The 20,354-nt window shown below is 41.8% G+C and overlaps 1 protein-coding gene across 13 annotated transcripts in view; it reads left to right on the top strand.

Moving 5' to 3' along the window:
• The window catches only part of CADPS (calcium dependent secretion activator), a 483,498-nt gene that overhangs the window by 279,204 nt on the left and 183,940 nt on the right, over positions 1-20,354 (top strand). For all 13 annotated transcript variants that reach the window (XM_015130515.3, XM_077993272.1, XM_077993270.1 and 10 more), the window contains exons 7-8: positions 9,098-9,209; positions 16,590-16,729. In XM_015130515.3, coding sequence (XP_014986001.1) covers positions 9,098-9,209; positions 16,590-16,729 — 252 coding nt within the window. The remainder of the gene's footprint in view (positions 1-9,097; positions 9,210-16,589; positions 16,730-20,354) is intronic.

Raw genomic sequence — 20,354 nt, 5'->3', positions numbered from 1 at the left:
AACAGGACCACGGCACTTTCATTCCTTGAAATGACACTTCTCTCTCGTTAAAGCCTGCAGTTAATTTTATGAACCGCACCAATTTAACACCCAGTTCACATGAGCCATATACCTTGAATAAATGCAAATCCAGACTCTGAGACATGAATTATGGCCTTATGCTGGGCATCACCATGGCAACTAATGACGTCCCCCCACCCCCGACCCCAGCACCAACCTGCACAAAATCCAATTCTCCAAGGGTCCTTATTTGCCTAACGTGGATGTGTTCTTGGCTTACTCACATATGCATTCGTAAATATCACTCTGTTGTCAAAGGTTTGCAGTGGATGTTTACTGTCATTTTGGGAGGTTTATTCCCTATGTGGCAAATGTTGTTTTTTGTTCGTGGGGGGAAAAATTCTAATGAAAATTACTGTGTGTATTTGATTAGCAACATTTGTTGATAACATATGGTCTGAGGAGGCTTCCGCAAATAGGAGGCTTTAAATAGTAAACAGAGATGTGACTGTGATCAAGCAGATGCTCCCCAAACACACAGAACAAGGTTGTTTTACCCATAGATTTTTCTGAGCTCCATTCTCCCAAAACCATATTCCTCTCCCTCATTTTCTCCCCCAGATCAAAGTGTTCACTTTCAAAGTGGTGGCACTGTGGAACAGGTTTGGAGAAATAATGTGCTGTGACTTTAAAAGTCATCCCCATCCCCCCAAATATGAATTATCTGCTACTCATGTTTATTATTTGATATTAATAATGATGTAGTGTGACGAAATGAGTCAGCCAGCTCAAGTCGTTCAGGAAGCAGTATTTGGGCACCACATGTCTGAAATGCTATAATACACAAGCCCCAATTTTCTAATAAACTAACAGTGCTAGAAAGAGCTCCATGAAGAATTTAGAGCAGCAAATTGGATCCCCATGGAGTGAGCTGTCCTTGTAAATGCATGTTTATAGTTTGTCTTTGTGGATATGCCCAGATGAGCATACTGCTAATCTGCTAATGAAAATATAAGTATTTCCATTAGGCCAAGTCAGCAATTTACCTGTTTGTAACAGAGATCAGCAAACTTTTTCTATAAACGACCAGAAAGTAAAACTTTTCAGTTTGTTGGCCATATGGTCTCTGTCATAACTACTCAATTCTGTCATTGCTGCACAAAAGAAGCCATAGACAAAACATAAATGAGTAAGCTAGCTATGTTCTAATAAAACTTTATTGATGGGCATCAAATTTTGAATGTCATATAATATTCAAATATTCCTTTGATTATTTTCAGCCATTTGAAAATATAAAGCCATTATTAGCTTATGAGCCATACATAAGCAGGCCCATACCCATGGCCATAGTTTAACAATCCCTGGTCTATAATCCTAAAATGAAGACTTACATTTTTTAGTCCTTTCTATGTGCCACGTAGTGAGGTAAACACTGCATACGCAATAGCGTATGTCCTACATATCCTTCCATTAAGGACTCCATCTTCTGGGTCAGTTCTATTTTTTTAAGAGACAGGGTACCACTATGTTGCCCAGGCCGGCCTCATACTCCTGGGCTCAAGCAATCCTCCCACCTCAACCTCCTGCGTAGCTGGGACTAGAGGTGCAGACCACCATTCCCATCTGGCTATATTTATAATAAAACTAAATATCATCCCCAATTTATAGATGTGAAAGCAGAGACATTCTCACACCTTATAAGTGTTATTTCTGCACATGGCATCTCCCCCAAAGGAATGTGATATCCATGAGGGCAGAACTTACATCTCACTCACCTTTGGATCCATAGCAGGGCCTATCACAGTGATTTCCACACAGTGAACATTCAGGAAGTGTTTCCTAAATGAAGCACTATTTGGAGATATAATCCCTAAGCAGTGAAAGTTAGAGCCTCATCTGATGCCAATATGGTGCTTTTAGGTTAGTCACTTACGCTGTTCATCTATTTATTTGCCACCCTCTTATAGGAAGTATTTGGTTTGGAATAGACACACATGTACCAATACACATTCCTTCATATTTGGAGGTGCCACTATGGGTGATGGCATTTCTACAGTCTCTGCTTATGTGCTTGTGGCTGAAAAGACCAAAAGTAATAATAGCAGCTTATTATATAACTTGGTGGCACTTTCCATCACTATACCGTTGGCAGCCACATTGCTGCCAGCCCTTGGAGAGCCATTCCTCAGCCTTCATGGATTGACGCATTGCTCCCTAGAGAGCTGTCGTATGCTGAGTATCCTCTGCATGCTGCCAGCTGCTGTGTGCACTTCAGAGAGTTTGTTTGCTAAAAAAAAAATAGAAAATAAATAAAAATTTTAAAAAATCAACTCCTCAAAGAGATAAAGCCCTCAGTTCCTCAGTTGAAAGGGGCAGTCACACCTTTGGTTATTTCACATGTCTCATCCCTCTACAATCCCCTGAATTTAGTGACATGGTTATTCTGAATTTGTCACTTTCCTAGTTACTGAGGAAATATTTATTGTGTTCCAGGCCCTGTGTTGGGTGCTATATATATATACATATATACACACACATATGTGTGTATATATACATATATACGTGTGTATATACGTATATGTATATGTATATATATACATACACATATATATACATATACACACATGCATATGTATATATGTGTATATATGTGTGTGTGTATATATGTGCGTATATATACGTATATACACATACAAAAAACCACAGTAAAGCACTCTTGTTTAATGCATGGGCTTTGAGGTCAGAAACTCTGAGTTTGAAGCCCAATTCTGTGATCACCTGAGATGCTGGTCCAGTTACTCAACTTCCCTAAACCCTGGTTTCTCTGTTTATAAAGTATGGGTAATAACAGAATATACTTCACAGAACTGTCAGAAAGATTAACTGAGATAATTCATTAGAAGCAGTAAGCCCAGGGCCTGGCAAATCGTAAGTACTCAATAATTGGTGGCTGTTTTTAACGTTTATGTAAGCTAGTCATACAGTGTGAGTACAGTGGTAGAAAGGATGGGATCACAGAATAGGGACACCTAACCTGTTTTACATTATCTACTTTGTCTTCAGAGAGAAGTTAGTCAGTTAACCTTTCCAACTTCAGCTTGCAATAAATATTATCCACCTCTGGTCTTTTCAAATCAAAATGCAATTGTATTTCAGTTCTGGGACACTTTAAAGAGGTATTCATCTTAATAGCCATAATCAATTGTACAACAAGGGCAAATAAATGGGCAGAGAACAATGTAACAATGAGAAATAGATTCATTTTGGGGTGTGTGGCCCCACCAAAGGCCAAGGTTTTTGATGCTTCCTCCACTGGCTAATTTGTCTATCTGGGATATAATGCTCTGTGAAGTATATTGAACACGTGAAATAAATTCAAAGTAAAAAGCCGGCGTGGCCCAAAGTCCCACCAGTCTTGAAACAGAACTTTCCCTTTCAGTTACAGAGGTAACTCTTGTTGATTTAATCAAGACATAAAGCAGTGAATGACGGATGAGCAAGGGAGGCAACATGGTGGCCTGATTAGGAGTTTGAATTCTGAGGTCTGACTGCCATTTACTCCTGGTGTGTGACCCTGAACATATTACCCAGCCTCTCTGTGACTCATTTATAACTCTGGAGGTGATAATTGTAGGCATTTCACAGGATGGCCAAGAGGCTTTCAAATGATCAAATGCATGTATGGCTGTGTCACACTTTTGAGATAGGAATTTGTGTCTCGCACATAGTAATCTGAATAAATATTAGCTATTTCTATTACAAATATAGCCAGATCTCTCCGTGGCTAGAAAAGGACAAAGAATGAATATTTTTCATGACATTTTTTCCTACAGGGGAAAGGAATATAAAGAATGGTGCAAATATTTAAACCTTCTTGATTCTCCTAAGAGTAGGAAGCATTGACAGAAAGAGGCCAGAATTTTCACAGAATCCAATGACTGTGGCTAAGACCAAAAGTTTCATGTCAACAGCCAGTGTTAGCCAACACCCACTCCTTAGTCCAGGCTAGCCAGACTGGGGTGGCATTGGATCACAGCCAGCTTGATGGGCATGTGACCTGTACAGCTGCACAGCTCCTACACTCAGAAGGGGCCCCCTTTTGATTTAATGCTGTTTTGTTGCCATGGAAATTCTTAATAATTTTATCTTTGAGCTTGTGTTTGTGACATCCCATAGAACAATGGGGTGTGGATTTGAGCAGAGGAAATAATCAAGAAAATGAAAATGCTTTACATTTTAGTACCTTTAATGGCACTTTTTCTGTGTGTTTTGTTTTGGAGTTTTGGAGTTTGTTGTTTTTTTTAACAAGGAGACCTGCATTTTTTATTTGCATTGGGCCCTGAAAATTACACAACCAGTCCTGATTAGATGAGAGAACTTCTCTTTTGGCCTGCTTCTCTGGACCAGGTTACCATTTTGAAATCTGATAGTTAAATAGTTAAAGTGGGATTCATTAGTGACCTGACAGCTTGAGGTGAGCCAAGGATCATGGTGGGAAGCACAGCTGCAGGCCTGGTGGAAGGGAAAAGTAACTCAGTGTCCAATAGAATGGGGGTTGTCAGGGCAGCCTCCAGCGGCCTGAATTCTGTCTAGCTGATGGGTTCTCGGAAGCATTGACTGCCCCACAGTCGGACTCTTGTTACACGCCTTATGAGCTGCGCATCTTTTGGTAGCAGCAGGGGTTCAGGCATCCTGGATTGGTACCCACTGAACATGCCAGGAAATACATCCACACTGAGGACAGTAGCATGGAAACACACAGTGGGGTATCACCAGGACACTGGGCTCAAGTTCTCTTTGTGGCTTAGTGTTAAAGCTTCTTATTTCAGAACTCTTTTGGTTTCCAGCAGAAACCTTTCTCATACCCATGACCAAGTATAATGAATGCCCACAGAGGTGTCTTTTATGTTATTTTTATTTATTTTCTTTTAGAGACAGGGTCTCGCTCTGTCACCCAAGCTGGAGTACAGTGGTGTGATCATAGCTCACTGTAACCTCAAAGTCCTGGGCTCAAAGTGATCTTTAGGCCTCAGCCTCCCAAGTTCCCACCAGATGCAGCTAATTATTTTACTTTGTTTTTTGTAGAAAATATAAAAAGCCTGGGTCTTTCTATGTTGCCCAGGCTACTCTCAAATTCCTGGCCTCCAAAAGCACTAGGATTACAGGAGTAAGGCACCACACCCAGCCAGGCAAAGAGATTAATAGTACAATTAATCATAAGTAAATTCATGGTCACATTTTTTGCCAGTGTTGCTAATCACTAATAATGCTTATTACTGATAATTTTTACAATAATAGCAGCAATAGCTTTAAAATGAAATTTTGGATTTTGGCCCAACTTGGTCATAATTCCCTGGAATAAAATAGGCAAGATCTTTGAGTGTCTCCTCAGTTTTCTCATCTATGAAATGGCAATGATAATAGCTATTTTACCATTCATCTGTATAGTAGAAAGGGCAGTGTCAATCTTGCTTCCTTTACACAGGGTCAGTTACTTAGTAAGTGCTTGATAAACATGTGTTGTATAGAAGCCACAAAGGATACAAAAGTATAGCAAGATAAGGAGACTGATTTCTAGTGTTCTATAGTACTACAGGGTGACTATAGTTAACAATAATTTATAGCATACTTTCAAATAGCTAGAGAGGATTTTGAATGTTCCCAACACACAAAAAAAAATGATAAATATTTGAGGTGATGGATATGCTGATTACTCTGACTTGATTATTATACACTGTATACACGTAGCAAAATAGCACTCTGGGCCAGGTGTGGTGGCTCATGCCTGTAATCCTAGCACTTTGGGAGGCCAAGGTGGGTGGATCACTTGGGGTCAGGAGTTCGCAACCAGCCTGGCTAACATGGTGAAACCCCGTCTCTACTAAAAATACAAAAAAATTAGCTGGGCATGGAGGCGGGTAATTTGAGCTACTTGGGAGGCTGAGGCAGGAGAATCACTTGTACCCAGGAGGCAGAGGTTGCAGTGAGCCAAGATCATGCCACTGCACTACAGCCTGGGCAACAGAGCAAGACTCTGTCTAAAAAAAAAAAAAAAAAAAAAAAAAAATTAGCACTCTGTACCCCATTGTATTAGGGTTCTGCAGAGGGACAAAACTAATAGGAGATGTGTGTGTGTGTGTGTGTGTGTGTGTGTGTGTGTGTGTGTGTATACACATATGTAAAAAGGGGAGTTTATTAAGTATTAACTTACACAATCACAAGGTCCCACAATAGGCTGTCTGCAAGCTGAGGAGCAAGGAGAGACGGTCTGAGTCCCAAAACTGAAGAACTTGGAGTATGTTCGAGGGCAGGAAGCATCCAGCACAGGAGAAAGATGTAGGCTGGGAGGCTAGGCCAGTGTCTCCTTTTCACATTTTTCTACCTGCTTTATATTCTCTGGAAGGTGGTTAGATTGTGCCCACCAGATTAGGGTGGATCTACCTTTCCCAGCCCACTGACTCAAATGTTAATCTCTTTTGGCAACACCCACACAGACACACCTAGGATTTATACTTTGTATCCTTCAATCCAATCAAGTTGACACTCAGCATTAACCATCATACCTATAAATATGTACAATTATTACATGTCGCCTAATCATTAAATAAATAAATATAAAGTGATAAGCAATAATCACTATTACTAGAATACATCTCCTTACCTTGGGAAGGGGAAGTAGCCAAAATGTGTTGGGTTCCCAACCTGTTCCAAACTTGCAGCTGTTTCTTCTTTACAACTAGTCTGTGAAATTAGCTTATTTTATAGCTGAGGAAATTGACAGGGACATTAATTCCTCACCCCAAATTTCATAGTTTGCAAGTGACTAAGCCAGGATTTGAACTAAAGGTATCTGGTTCAAAACCCTTGCTGTTGCTAAGACAAAGATTTCCCTATCTTGGGGTCTTGCTGCAGTTGCTGACAACCACTTAGGAGTTTCTATCTGTACCTCAAACATTTTGCTGATGTGTTTGAAACCTGTCACTTTTTGTCGTATCTCATGGCCTCCTCCATGTCCTCTCTTTCTCTACTATGACTGTTGTGCTTTCTCAGTGGTTTCATGCACTGAGATCCCCATGGATCTGGTTTCCCCTCGTCTCAATTTTTCTGGTCTTCTTTTGTCAACTCTCACTAGATTCCCTGTGTCTTTGAGTTAATAGCATTTATTTGATTGAAGGCAACACTGAGACTAGGATGCAGGTTTCCATAATTTACAAAACAAGAATACAAACAGGGTAAAATGTTCAAGCCCACTAGTCAACAAAATATCCATGAAAACAACAATGATAAAATAGGCCGGAAGAAAAAGTGAATAATGACACTCAGGCAAGAAGCCCTGTGATTTGCACTTTCATTCCCATATGGTGGCAGGAGAGTCACTGCCTTTGTGAAAAGCATTCTGGGAATAGGCATCTCAAGCCTTGAAAGTGTGCATTGATGAGCACAGCTCCTGCAACAGTGTAAGATCTCTGAATTTTTGTTGATGAAAGAAGAAATGATCTCCCAGCTAGGTCTCTATCCTGAGGAAACAGAGATGAAATAAAAAATTAATATCTAACTCCTAGCTACTCAGGAGACTGAGGTGGATGGCTCGCTTGAGCCCGGGAGTTCAAGACTAGCTTGGACAACAGAGCCAGACCCCCATCTCAAAAAACAAAACAAAACAAAATTAATGTTCGATTCTATTTCAATAATAGAAGAATGGCTAAATAAATTATGGTACATAGAGAAAATGTAATATAGAATCATTAAAAATTCTAATGAGCATTTTAAAGTATAGACGTTAGTCATTGTATAAAGTAAAATGAAAAACTTCTGTAAATGATAAGTACCTATGCTGTTTTCTAGTTCTGTAAAAGACATTATATTTGGCATCTTTCATTTATTCAGCAAATATTTGTTAAGTTCCTTCTATATGTCCAGCACTGTGCTAAGTTCTGGGTATGAAACATAAAAACACAGTCGCTGTGCTCATGGAGTTTACAGAATATTAGGGGATTCTGCTATAAAATAGCGACACAAATCAATAATTATAAATCCAGTGATTTCTAGGATGCAAAATTAAGTAGTATGCTAAAGAGAGGTTAATACCAGAACCCAGTTTAAATTGGGAGATCAAGGGACAGTGGTTTTAAGCTGAGCCCCAAAGAGGTAGCCCAGTGAATGGGTGGGGTGGGGAGAAACGTTGCCAACAGAGGAACCATACATGTAACAGGCCTGAGATGGCAGAGTCAGGAGGCTTGTGAAATTGGAGCAGATGAGTGACAGTCCATAGGTAGGAACAGTAATGGAACAGGTGCCATGGACCTGGGGCTCAATGCAATCCAGTTAACACTTCTGGAAGATCACACTGCTTGCAGGCACAGAATGGAGAGAGATTAATTCTCTGTAAAAATAATAATGAGTGAATGAAGAGGCTGCATTTGTGGCTCATGTGAGCCACACCTGGTGCTCTACCCAGATTCTGGGTAAGCCAGCCTCCCATCTGGGGAAAACTGAGACTCAGATATCCACAAACTATGAGCAGGGAATGGCATTCCCACATCGTCATCCTTCTCCCTTCAATCCCTCTTTGACCGTAACAGGGTGGCGCTCCATAATCTCCTTATTCAATTCATCTTTGAATGCCAGTGAAAATGGGGCTCCCCACCTCCCCACCACTACTGCTGAAGTCTCATTTGAAAGTCAGGTGTTGGCTTGAACCAACTGAAGCCCCATCCCAAAATCTACAACTGCAGTTTTCACGAATGAGGAAGTCAAAGGATGCAATGAAATGTTAGTGATTTCCCTGGAATAGTTTGTAGATACAGCAAATGCATGGGAACAAGTTCTCACCAACTTGAGTTTATGCTAATTTCAAGTCATTCCTTATAGTGCTCTGTGAAGACCATGGCAACTTTCTGAGCATCTGTCTTGCATTTGCCTAACAAGTTAATTAACACTTTTGTTACTCTGGCAGCTTTGAAGGGGAGGAGAGAAGGATGTGACAGCTAATGCTGCCTTGGGTTAACCCTGCATTCACCTGACCTGGAAACAGTGGAATAGTTTAGACTCATCAAGGCAGATATGTCTACAATGACCTCTTTGATTCTGTCTGCAGCTGGGGCACCCAGGGTGACTTCTCCACAACCCATGCACTGCCAGCTGTGAAGGTGAAGCTGTTCACAGAGAGCACAGGCGTCCTGGCCTTGGAGGACAAGGAGCTCGGGCGGGTAAGTGCTTCCCATCACGAGGGGGACTCCAGAGAGAGGATTTCCCCAGCTAGGTCTCCAGTGCACAGGTCACCAAGAGGCAGCATTGCCAAGTGCTGAGAGGCTCAGTTTTGAACTTTAAATCCTGGACTCCACTCTACATTAGCTGGGTGACCTTGAACAAGTTCCTCAACCACTCTGAGCCTCAGATTCTCTTCTACAAAGCTGGGATAACAAGAGTGTGCCCTACAGGAGATAGAGCAGGAGTTCTCAATACTATCAGACCCAAACATCCTTTAGAGTTAAGATTTGTAATGTCTTTTACTGTCTTAAAGTGGAATTCTTAGATGATGTAACTGCCTACCCACCTGACAATGTTAAAGTCAACACAATGACATAAGAGAGAAGCAAAAGGAAGTAAATTAATAGTAAAAACCTTCAAAATGTAAATACTCAAAGATCTAATAGAGGAATGCTCTGCTTGTTCCCGTGTGAAGAGTCACTGTGAGGGTGACAGCTACAAAACCGACTGTGAGGTGTGGAGATGTGCTGTACTGGTGACTCCTAAGCCTGAGCATCAGTAAACTGATTTACTGAAATGTTAAGCAATACTTAGTAAAGTGTCCTTGATTTCCTTAGAAGTGTGCCAAAAAGACTTTGATGTGAAATGTAAGACAAGAGTTAGGATCTCCATGTAGTTCATTATAAACAGATTTTTTCACCTCCACTAATATCCCATGGGAATATTCAAAAGTCAGATGGGATGCAGGAAGATGCCTCCCTAGGGAGCGTCATCTCATTCCTTGCAGGATGTTTAGCATCCCTGGACCCACCCACTCACTGCCAACAGGGACTGGCACCCATTGTTTTGTCAATCAAAACATCATTAAAATTTCTGAGACACCCCTGAGAGGTGGTACCAACCGCTTTGAGAACCACTGAGATAATAGTGAAATTTCTGTTTGCATCTGAACCATTGACTCTGCCCCAAGAAGCCAGTAATATTTTCACAAGTTGATTTTGCCAATAACCTGCCCCACCTGCTTATGGTAAAATCCGAACTCATTTAATTTGGCTTCTGCTCACCTCTTCACCCCCATCTGCTGCCACATTCCTCCCTGCCTACTATACCCCAGCATCATTGGCCAAATTTCAATCCCTCATATAAACCAAATTCTCTCCCTCCTCGGGGGACTTTCTCTCTATCTCTTGTCATCTCCCCATCTTCCAACCTTCAAAAAGCATAAATGCCTTCTCTGCATAAATGCCACCTCCTTGGAGAGTCCTTTCCTGACAGCTCAGTCCCCTTCATTTGCTATCTCAGCTCCTTGTTCACATGCACTACTGAAGTGACCACCAATGACAGAAAGGAACAGAACTGACAGACATTCAGGCTTCTGTCTGCCCCACTGGACTGTAAAACCTCCATGGAGATAGAAACCTAAACTATTTTGTTTACTACCTTATACCCAGAGCCCAGCACATAGACTTTCAATAAATTTTATTTCGGCCGGGCGCAGTGGCTCACACCTGTAATCCCAGCATTTTGGGAGGCCGAGGTGGGCGGATCACCTGAGGTCAGGAGTTCGAGACCAGCCTGGCCAACATGGCGAAACCCCATCTCTACTAAAAATACCAAAAAAATTAGCCAGGCATAGTGGCAGGTACCTGTAATCCTAGCTACTCAGGAGGCTGAGGCAGGAGAATCACTTGAACTCGGGAGGCGGAGGTTGCAGTGAGCCGCGATCGCACCATTGCACTCCAGCCTGGGCAACAGGAGTGAAACTCCATCTCAAAAAATAATAATAATAATTAAATAAATAAATAAATAAATATAAATTTTATTTCATTCTGGTTTAATGCATAATCACTCCTGAAAGCTAAGTGATCTCAGCCCAGACAATCTCTCTGAGCCTCTGATATAACATCTAGAGCATAATGAGAGACCACCCCTGACAAGCACACAGGCACACACGCCTAACAATGCCAGCAATAATTCATTTCCTGTGCTTCCTTTTTTTCTTCCTTTCTTTCACCCATTTTTCCAATCTGGCTTTCATCTATGGAATCAACCTGGAGTCATATTACTACAGCATAGACCACAGATAGAGGTAAAATGAAAAGTAAATAAAGCTAACAGCAAAAGCAAAAAACAGTGTCCCTACCCAGAAAAGTGGGAGGAGGAGATGATGAAAGAAAAGGTTTGGTTGTTTTCTTTGAGAAACGATAGATACTCATTTCTGTCCATAGGGAAAGACAGACACACAGAGAGTGGAGGAATTATCCTGCCTTTCATTTTTCTTCAAATTTCTCCTTTTCCAAGAAGGCAGATGTTAAGAATCATGAGTCTCAAAGACCCTGAATATTAGTGTTAGAAGGAACAAGTGTAACTGACCAGCCCAGGAAGTTCAACCTGGGTCCACAATGAGCCTCCGAAGACCCAGGATCCAGAATGCCCTGGATGTTTTGGGGGTTTTTTTGGTTTTTTGTTTGTTTGTTTTTTGTTTTTTTGTTTTTATTTTTGTTTCTGTTTTTGTTTTTGCTGGAGTCTCTCTCTGTTGCCCAAGCTGGAGTACAGTGGCATGATCTTGGCTCGCTGCAACCTCTACCTCCCAGGTTCAAGTGATTCTTATGCCTCAGCCTCCCAAGTAACTGGGATTACAGGCGTGTACCACCACACCTGGCTAATTTTTGAATTTTTAGTAGAGATAGGGTTTCATCATGTTGGCCAGGCTGGTCTGGAACTGCTGACCTCAAGTGATCCGCCCACCTCGGCCTCCCAAAATGCTAGGATTACAGGCATGAGCTACCACACCCAGCCTGGAAATAGTTTACAAATGTGTTTGTGCCTGGGCCTATATGCATTTTTCTGGACTGGCTACCGAAGCATTCACCGACTTCTCAAAGCCATTTCTACTCAGAAAAGTTAATGCCAGTGGCATACTGAAATCCTTTGTTTTATAGATGAGAAAACTTGCTCCCATGGAAGGCAGGAGACTTCTCCAGGGCCATCCAGCCAGTCAGGGGCCCATGCATGGGCCAGGCCACTATCCCAAAGACTTTGTGCACAGCCCCTCAGTGCTGTCTCCAGACAACCCTGCTGAGGCAGCCACAGTCATCACTTCTTTTGTACAGAAGAGCACGCTGAGGCCCAGAGGGTCCAGTTCCTTCAGAAATGTTGCCTCACCTCCAGGGCTATTTGCACTACACTATGTTGTCCCTACACAAAAAGAAAACCCTGGGCTCTGCTGTGGTGAAGGTCATGGGCTTGCCACAGCCACACACACACTAATTTCATAATGATTCGTTCTCTTCTTCAGGCCCCTTATACATTCCCCCAGATGCTAATTTACTCCTCCTTTGTGCCAAAGAAACTTTCTGCCAGTTGCAGTGGAGCTGGCCTGCCTGGCCCTTGTGCTGGCTGGATACCCTCTGCTGGCAGCATCTTCATGGGCAGCAGCTGGGTGACCCAAGAGTACAGTGAAGTCACACTTGGACCTCACGAGAGAGTGTTTCTATGCTCTAATTCTTCCCACATTTAGCAGATCCATGTTTAGAATCCTGGTGTTACATGTATTCATTCAACCACTTTTGGGTTTGTTTCTTTAGTGTTGTGTTTTGTTTTTAATAACCTTTTTAATTTAAAAAAATTCAGGTACATTGTGAAAACAAGTTAAAATTGATATATAGTGAAAAGTGATTATCTCTTCTATCTCACCCTAGTATCCCTTCCCAGAAAAAAAAAAAAAAAAAAATTCTTTTCAACTTATGGTTATCCTTCCCCAAATAGTCTCTGCATGTACAAACATAGCATATGTAAGCATATATTCCCCCTCTTTTTAAAAAAGCACAATTGCAAGTTTCTATATCCACGCTTCTCTACATGGTCCCTGAAATCATTATATTTGGTGAGTAGTTTTCATATGACCCTAGACTGACCTGTCTCCTTTTTACATAACTGCATTATATTCCACTATGTAGATACATTTTATTTAACAAATCCTCTGTTGATGATTTTTTAGATTATTTCATCTTTGGCTATATAAACAATGCTTCAGTGACTAGCCTTGAATTTATTTCTTTGTATATGTGTGGATATCTATAGAATAAGTTTTCAAAATATATTTTGCTGACTGAAATTTGCCGCCAAATTGTCCCCTAAAGTGCATGCACCAATTGATCCTTCCACAAAAGGCGGAAGAGAGTGCCTGTTTTCTTGCATCCTTCCCAACCCTGCAATATTATAGGACTGTAGGCCTGCTGTGTCCAATCATTTGTGCTATGCACAGAGCAAATAGGAATAATGATAGGTAAAAACCCTTAACCTCACGAAGCTTAAGGGACACAGACATAAAACCAGAAATTATAGTGCAACATGGGAAGTGTTCTGTTAGGCCAAAAAGAAAAAAAAAAATAAACAACTGGAAATGAAGCACTTAGCAAGAAGGCAGAATCCAGTCATCCAGACTGAGGGGCAGGGATTCCTTCCTGGGGTATGCAAGAGGTACCGAGAGAGATATAAGCTAAGTCGAGGAGGGGATCCGTCAGGTAAAGGCTGAAGGTAAAGCAGTCCCCCAGCAGGCCCTGCCTGTGTGCCCAGGCAACTAGAAGAAGCCACGGCTGGCTGGAGTGCAGCTACTGCAGGGGGTGGGTCGTGGCGGCCACATCAGCATCCCCACATCAAAGCACAGCACACATGGTCCGCGGCTGAACTGACAAAGTACTTGATTAGCAGCCTGGAATGTCCAGATGAGGTGTCTGGTCTGCTTGGGACTCAGGTGCACCCAGAAGGACCCTCATAATTCAGCATCACTGACACATACAAATGAGTCATCAGCCTGTCAGGGGCATCCAGGGTGGGGGCAAAGACAGAAGAGAGCTGTGGTCACTTCATCTCTCCATCCACCCTGGAAAAGAGGTCTCCCCAGCAAGCAATTGCACATGGAAAGAAGTCTTTGTGGCACAGCCGGTAATGAGCTGCGGCCATTGCATCACGAATGGACACCATATTGCCAGTGGGAAGCACGCCCAGAATCCATATGGCGAAAGGCCTGTTAATGAGCTCCGGGTGCCCAGAGCACTGCTCCCTCTGTGATTTTGCCAAACAGGCAGGAGCAAACAGAAGCCCAGGGCCTTTCTTACTTACTGCTGTTCTGGCCCTGGATGGGGTGTCTCTTACCAGCACCTCCCTTCCTGACTTCCCAGCACATCTCACCACTACCTCTCTTAGGCCAGACCACCTCAGGATGGAGGGTCAGCTTCACTGAGATCAGCAGCTGCCTCAAAGTGTCGGGCCTCGGGATGTGGCACGTGATACAGGGTGACATGTAAGAACAGGCAGTTCCTGGAGAAAAACGAGAGGTCTCCACGACCCAGCAGTGCCCTACCTCACTCATTTCCTCCCAGCATCTGTCCTATGACATGTTGCAGTTCTCTGGTGCCAGTTAAGTGAATTTATACATTTTATGCTGGAACTGGAACTGAATGAACCCTTACAAAATAAACAAGCGGCCTCAGAAGATAACTGCACAAAAGCTCTGATTTGCAGGTAGTACTAGCAATGCAAGCCTGGCAAACAAGAAAATGGTGGGGCCAACACCTGACCTACTAGCAAACATTCTGTCACTCATATCATGAGATAAAAACAATGCCAATGTAATCAGATGGGACAAGATGTCAGTCAAGACATGATGAAATTATTTAGAAGACTATTCGAACTATGGATTTATAACCAATGTCATCAACAATGTACCTTGCCCTAAATGTTATGTGGTACCTTAAATATAGCTAATAATACCACAACCACCACAATTCGCAAGTTATTCCAAAATATGGGTTTTTAAATCTTTAGCCCATCTTTGATTTGTGTATATTTTATGACATATGCAATAAGGTAATATATTAATACAAAGTAAACTTATGTAACATAAAATGTTAGCATATAGATACTGGGCTAATTGCTCAAAAACATTATACTAAAATAGTGCATGATCATAAAACATTGACAGCCTCTGTTCTGAAAAATCAGGCTTTTCTGTATTTCAATCATGTCATAAGACATTGGGAAGACTTGAAATTTGTGGTTAGCAAGAATATATATTTCATCGGAGATAGGGAATTTAATGAAGAAAAAGGGTCAGGCCCAGAAAGAGAAGGGCTAAGAAATCAGCATAAATGAAGCACAGCTAAGTGGGCTGATTTTTTTTTTTTTTTCTCTGCCATGGCCTCCTCCTCCTCCTCTCAGCAGTCTTATTCCACAATCACACAGGAAGCCATACGTGTCTACCCTTCAAGCATGGGCCAAGCTTGCATGACTAGTGAAGCTGATACAGCATCTAGAAGGCCAGAGTGTCCCCCCATGAGACCGTGAGCCCCTCACGGCCACCTCCAGAGGTGAAAGAAGCCCAGGAAAGGGGCCCGCTGTCCCTGCACCTGGAGAAAATAAATACTTTGAAAACAGCCAAAGCAACGTGCCACAAACCAGGGCATGCTGCCATCACAGAAGCAAATCTTAGCAAGCCCAGCTTTTGTCGTGCCTATATTTAGTTCTTGTTCCCTTAGTTTCAGGGATTTTCCAAATATTCCATTCCTCCCTAAATGCATGTTCCCCAGATCCCTTGTGGCTCCTGAGAACTCTGTGATCACAAAGCGAAAAAGTGGATTTAGTGAGTTACTCACTTCCTGTTTCACTCTCAGAATTCCAGACAATAAGAATGGATGCAGAAGACCCAAATTAAACTGCCATCTCTGAAGCACACTGGTGAAAGGCATTTCCTAAGAGCTCATCCTTCCTCCAGTCATGTGTGCTTTCATCCATGCCTGGGCAAAGTTGGGTGTTGTGTGATAAGATTTCCAGACCAGGTGAAATCAGGTTGAAATGTGTGACTCCAAGCAAGTCCCTTTCCTTCCCTGAATCCCACATTTCTCATCCATCAAACAAGGTTCCTTCCATTTTCCCCTGGGGGCCTTGAAGAATTTCTCCTCTTGAAAAGTGAAAGAAATCCTAAAGAATGGAGAAAAAGGACTCTCTCATATATAAGCATATTTCTTCTTTTTATGCATCCATCTTCTTATACAAAGATGTAGAGAATAATGTGTGGACAATGTTCTCCATTCTGGGTTTGTTTAGTATGTCTGAACATTAGAAAAGTCAAAGCAGAATCACAGAAATCATGATTTTCATGACAGAATGATCATTACAGAATTACAGAAAACTTTACTTTTTATAAAATTTGCCAGGAAGAGAAGGAAGGAGCAAAAGAATGTGTTTCTGTCCCCAGGCATGGCTGCTCCACAGTGAGAACTGTTCAAGTCACTCCACTACTCAGAATCAAAGTTTCTCATCTATAAAAACATAATGGTGCTTCTCTTTCCTAGCTGCTTGTCCTTTTTCCCCTACAGGTTATTCTCCATCCCACCCCGAACAGCCCCAAACAGTCAGAGTGGCACAAAATGGCAGTCTCCAAAAACTGCCCTGACCAAGATCTGAAAATCAAACTTGCTGTCCGAATGGATAAGCCTCAAAACATGAAGCATTCTGGGTAAGTGTTTCTTCCCCAACTAGCAGTTTTGGACACACGTCTGTTCATTTCTCAAAACAAAAACAGAAGCAAACACAAGATCTTCAGAGAACTATGTAGAAGGAAATATAAAGGATCCATATTAAAATATTTTACTTTGATATTTACTGTAATCTCCCTCAATTCTTAGGAGGACTGTATTTGCATTTTTGCTGTCAAGATAGAAAAATGTCCTTCTCTTTCTCTAATAGCGTTTCTAGGACAATTCAAAACTGTCTAAGCAGCATGCTAGGTGATTCTAGTTTGGGGAGGTCCTGTAGGCTCTGTGTACCTTGTCAGAGGCATCCAGATCATTCAGACTCTACATATGGCTCACTCACACCTCAATCAGCAACCACATCTTCAAGGTGTGAGCAGCAGGGACAGGCCACCTTCAACCAATTCGCATTTAATATATTTTAGTATTTAGTGCAGCATTTAAATGAATGAGGAAAAATAGAAAATCTGTGATCATCTTCATTTTCTTAAGGTTTGAGAAAAATGACCAATTAATTTCAAGTGAAGTAAAAAGAATAGGTAAGATGCCATATTTTTTTTTTTTTTTACAAATAAAACCAGTGATATTTCTAGAAAATGTTTGTTGATGACTGAGTATATGGTGAGCCATGACCTATTAAACTAAATCACATGGATCTCATTATCTCAGAAAACATGATAACTGTGTAACTCTGAAAAGGGAGAGTTTAACTGGTAGAAGGGAATGGAGTGTTTGGCGGGTATTCTGCAGGTACACTGCCAACTGGCTATCATTCTGCTCAGCCCCTCTGGGCCCTACAGAAGTCTCATTAATTCTTTTTTGGGTGTATATATATTGATGATAAGGCTCAAAGTGTTAAAAGTGCCGTTAAAAATGAGGGTTACAGCTGGGCACGGTGTCTTATGCCTGTAATCCCAGCACTTTGGGAGGCCAAGGCAGGAGGATCACCTGAGGTCAGGATTTGAGACCAGCCTGACCAACACGATAAAACTCCATCTCTACTAAAAATACAAAAAAAAATTAGCTAAGCATGGTGGCGGGCGCCTGTAATCCTAGCTATTCAAGAGGCTGAGGCGGGAGAATCGCTTGAACTCGGGAGGCGGAGGTTGCTGTGAGCCAAGATTGCTCCATTGCACTCCAGCCTGGGCAACAGAGTGAGACTGCATCTCAAAAAAAAAAAAAAAAAAAAAAAAGAGGGTTGGTTAGATGTACTAGAGGTTTGGGGAATTCGGAAACCCAATTTCAGGGCCTAGCCGTGATTAAGACAAGATTAAACAGAAGCTCACATGAAGTCCAGGACAGGAATTGAACTTCCCAGTAGATGAGCAGACCACAGCAGCATGCAGTCAGAGAGTAAAAACAGGAGCCTAGCCACGGTGCCTCGGAGTTCTAGGAAGCGAAAAAAGCCCAAGGTTCCAGAGAAAAACAAAGACCTACCAGTCAGGGCACCAGAGAGGTTCAGGTATGAAGGGTTCCAGAGGAAGCAAAGGTCACCTGTGATCTGGAGACCAGTGACTCAACGCCAGGTTTGGTTTGGATTTAGAGAATTTGCTTTGCATTGTCTTGAGGCCAAATTATTCCAAGCCTGAGATGGGATTAGGGCAAAGCTCTTCTGCCTGGGGTGTGAAAACGCCATAGGAGCGTATGCAGGGCCCTAAGTATACACTCAGTCCTTTGTCAAGTGTCCAGGATAAAGTACAACCAGATTTTCTTCAATTAAATTAGAATGCCGTGAAACATTGCTGAGGTCTACCGTTCTTCCTTCTTATCATGCTCCTGGTATATATTCTGACAATATTCATGGAATTTCTTCCTAATATGTCTTCCCCCTGTGATGAACATCCTACTTTCAAGACAAAGGGGTTGATAATTCAGTTAGGTTTCTGTAGTACACAAGAAAAGATCTGCATCTTTAGCAAAATCCTGCCTCATAAATACTCCGTAAATATTTGCTAAAGGAACCAGCACATGAGTGAGCAGAACAGACATAGAAAGAGAGAGAGAGAGAGACAAAGGGGATAGGGCAGATCAAAGAGAGAAAATAGAGAACAGAATATGAATGAACGTATCTGTCCTCTAAACTGCTTTTTTTTCAACTTCCTTTAAAAAGATGATCAGTGCCTCAACCCACATTCAAGTCCCCTTTGAAACACTGTACTAGGAAGTTTATTCTGTCACTTATTCTCCACAACAACCACTTGACACAGGTATTATTTTCTCCATTGGATGAATTTCCATTTCCCACATTTTCTTCATTCACTCTGCTGGAAACTGAACTAACTGATTTGGATTGGGGAATTTTTGTGTTGATTTGTTTGTAAAATTATTGACATATTTCAGGCTACTTTGACCCTACAGATGACAGAAGAAATACGTAGCTCACTTCTGACAGGTTTCATAGCTATTTCATATTGCTAGACTTCCATTTTAAAATTACCCCTGCCAGGAAATACACCAAGAGAGCTTAAAATAGCTCTGAAAAGTGAACGGTGGATGCCTTAATAACACCATCAGACCCAATGTGGCCTAAATCAGGGGTGAGCAACTGTAGTTGCCTAAGGTACTATTCAGGGAAAATAAAAATGTTTATGGACTACAATATTTTTTCCATTTAAACTTAAAATAGTTTTACTGAGCCCAGTTGTGTAAAGGAGGATAGAAATATGAGAGCAATGTCACAGCTTAGAAAATGGAAGAGAAAAAGGAAAAAAAAAAAATTTGAGACAGGATGTGGCTCTGTCACCCAGGCGGGAGTGCAGCAGCCTGATCTCTGCTCACTGCAGCCTTTGCCTCCCAGGCTCAAGCCATCCTCCCACCTCTGCCTCCCAAGTAGCTGGGACCACAGGTGTGCACCACCACACCCAGCTAATTTTTGTATTTTTTGGTAGAGATGAGGTTTTGCCAGGCTGATCTCAAACTCCTGGACTCAAACAATCTGCTGCCTTGGCTTCCCAAAGTTCTGGGATTTCAGGCATGAGCCACCATGACCAGCCGAAAAAGGAATTTTTAAGAAGCATAGCTGAGGTTATAAATTGTTTCCACATTAAGGTTTTTGTAAACATAAAAGGAACATAAGCATCACTGGGAATTATGAATATTGGTGTGCACTGTGGTTCTTTGAATGAGCCACTGGGCCATTCAGAATAACTTTATTGAATAGAAATGTGTCAATGGGAAAAATCAACACTGTTTCTGGATCTCAAAATGTTAGTATCTGGGCATATTTGAGAATCAGCAACTCCTAGGTGCCTTTCTAATTTTCATCTTTTTTATCTGTATGGTGTTTTCAAGTTCAGGAAGTACGTTCACATCCATTCTCTTATTTTATCACTGAAACTGCCTCACAAGGAGTAGGTATTATCATTCTCCCATCTTAGTAAATGAACCCCCCTTCACCCAGATACCCAGACCAAAAACCTTGAAGTGATCATTGACATTTTTCTTCCTCATCCACCATCAATTTTTGTATTTCTTTTTGAGACAGGGTCTTGCTCTGTCACCCAGACTGGACTGCAAAGGTGCAATCCTAGCTTACTGCAGCCTTGACCTCCTGGGCTCAAGCAGTCCTCCCACCTCAGCCTGCCAAGTAGCTGGGACTATAGCCATGTA

This window comes from Macaca mulatta, chromosome 2 (assembly GCF_049350105.2).
Source record: "Macaca mulatta isolate MMU2019108-1 chromosome 2, T2T-MMU8v2.0, whole genome shotgun sequence".
In the NCBI taxonomy this organism is placed as follows: domain Eukaryota; kingdom Metazoa; phylum Chordata; class Mammalia; order Primates; family Cercopithecidae; genus Macaca; species Macaca mulatta.
The sequence above is the reverse complement of the archived record's forward strand: the minus strand, read 5'-3'. Positions and strand labels throughout refer to the sequence as shown.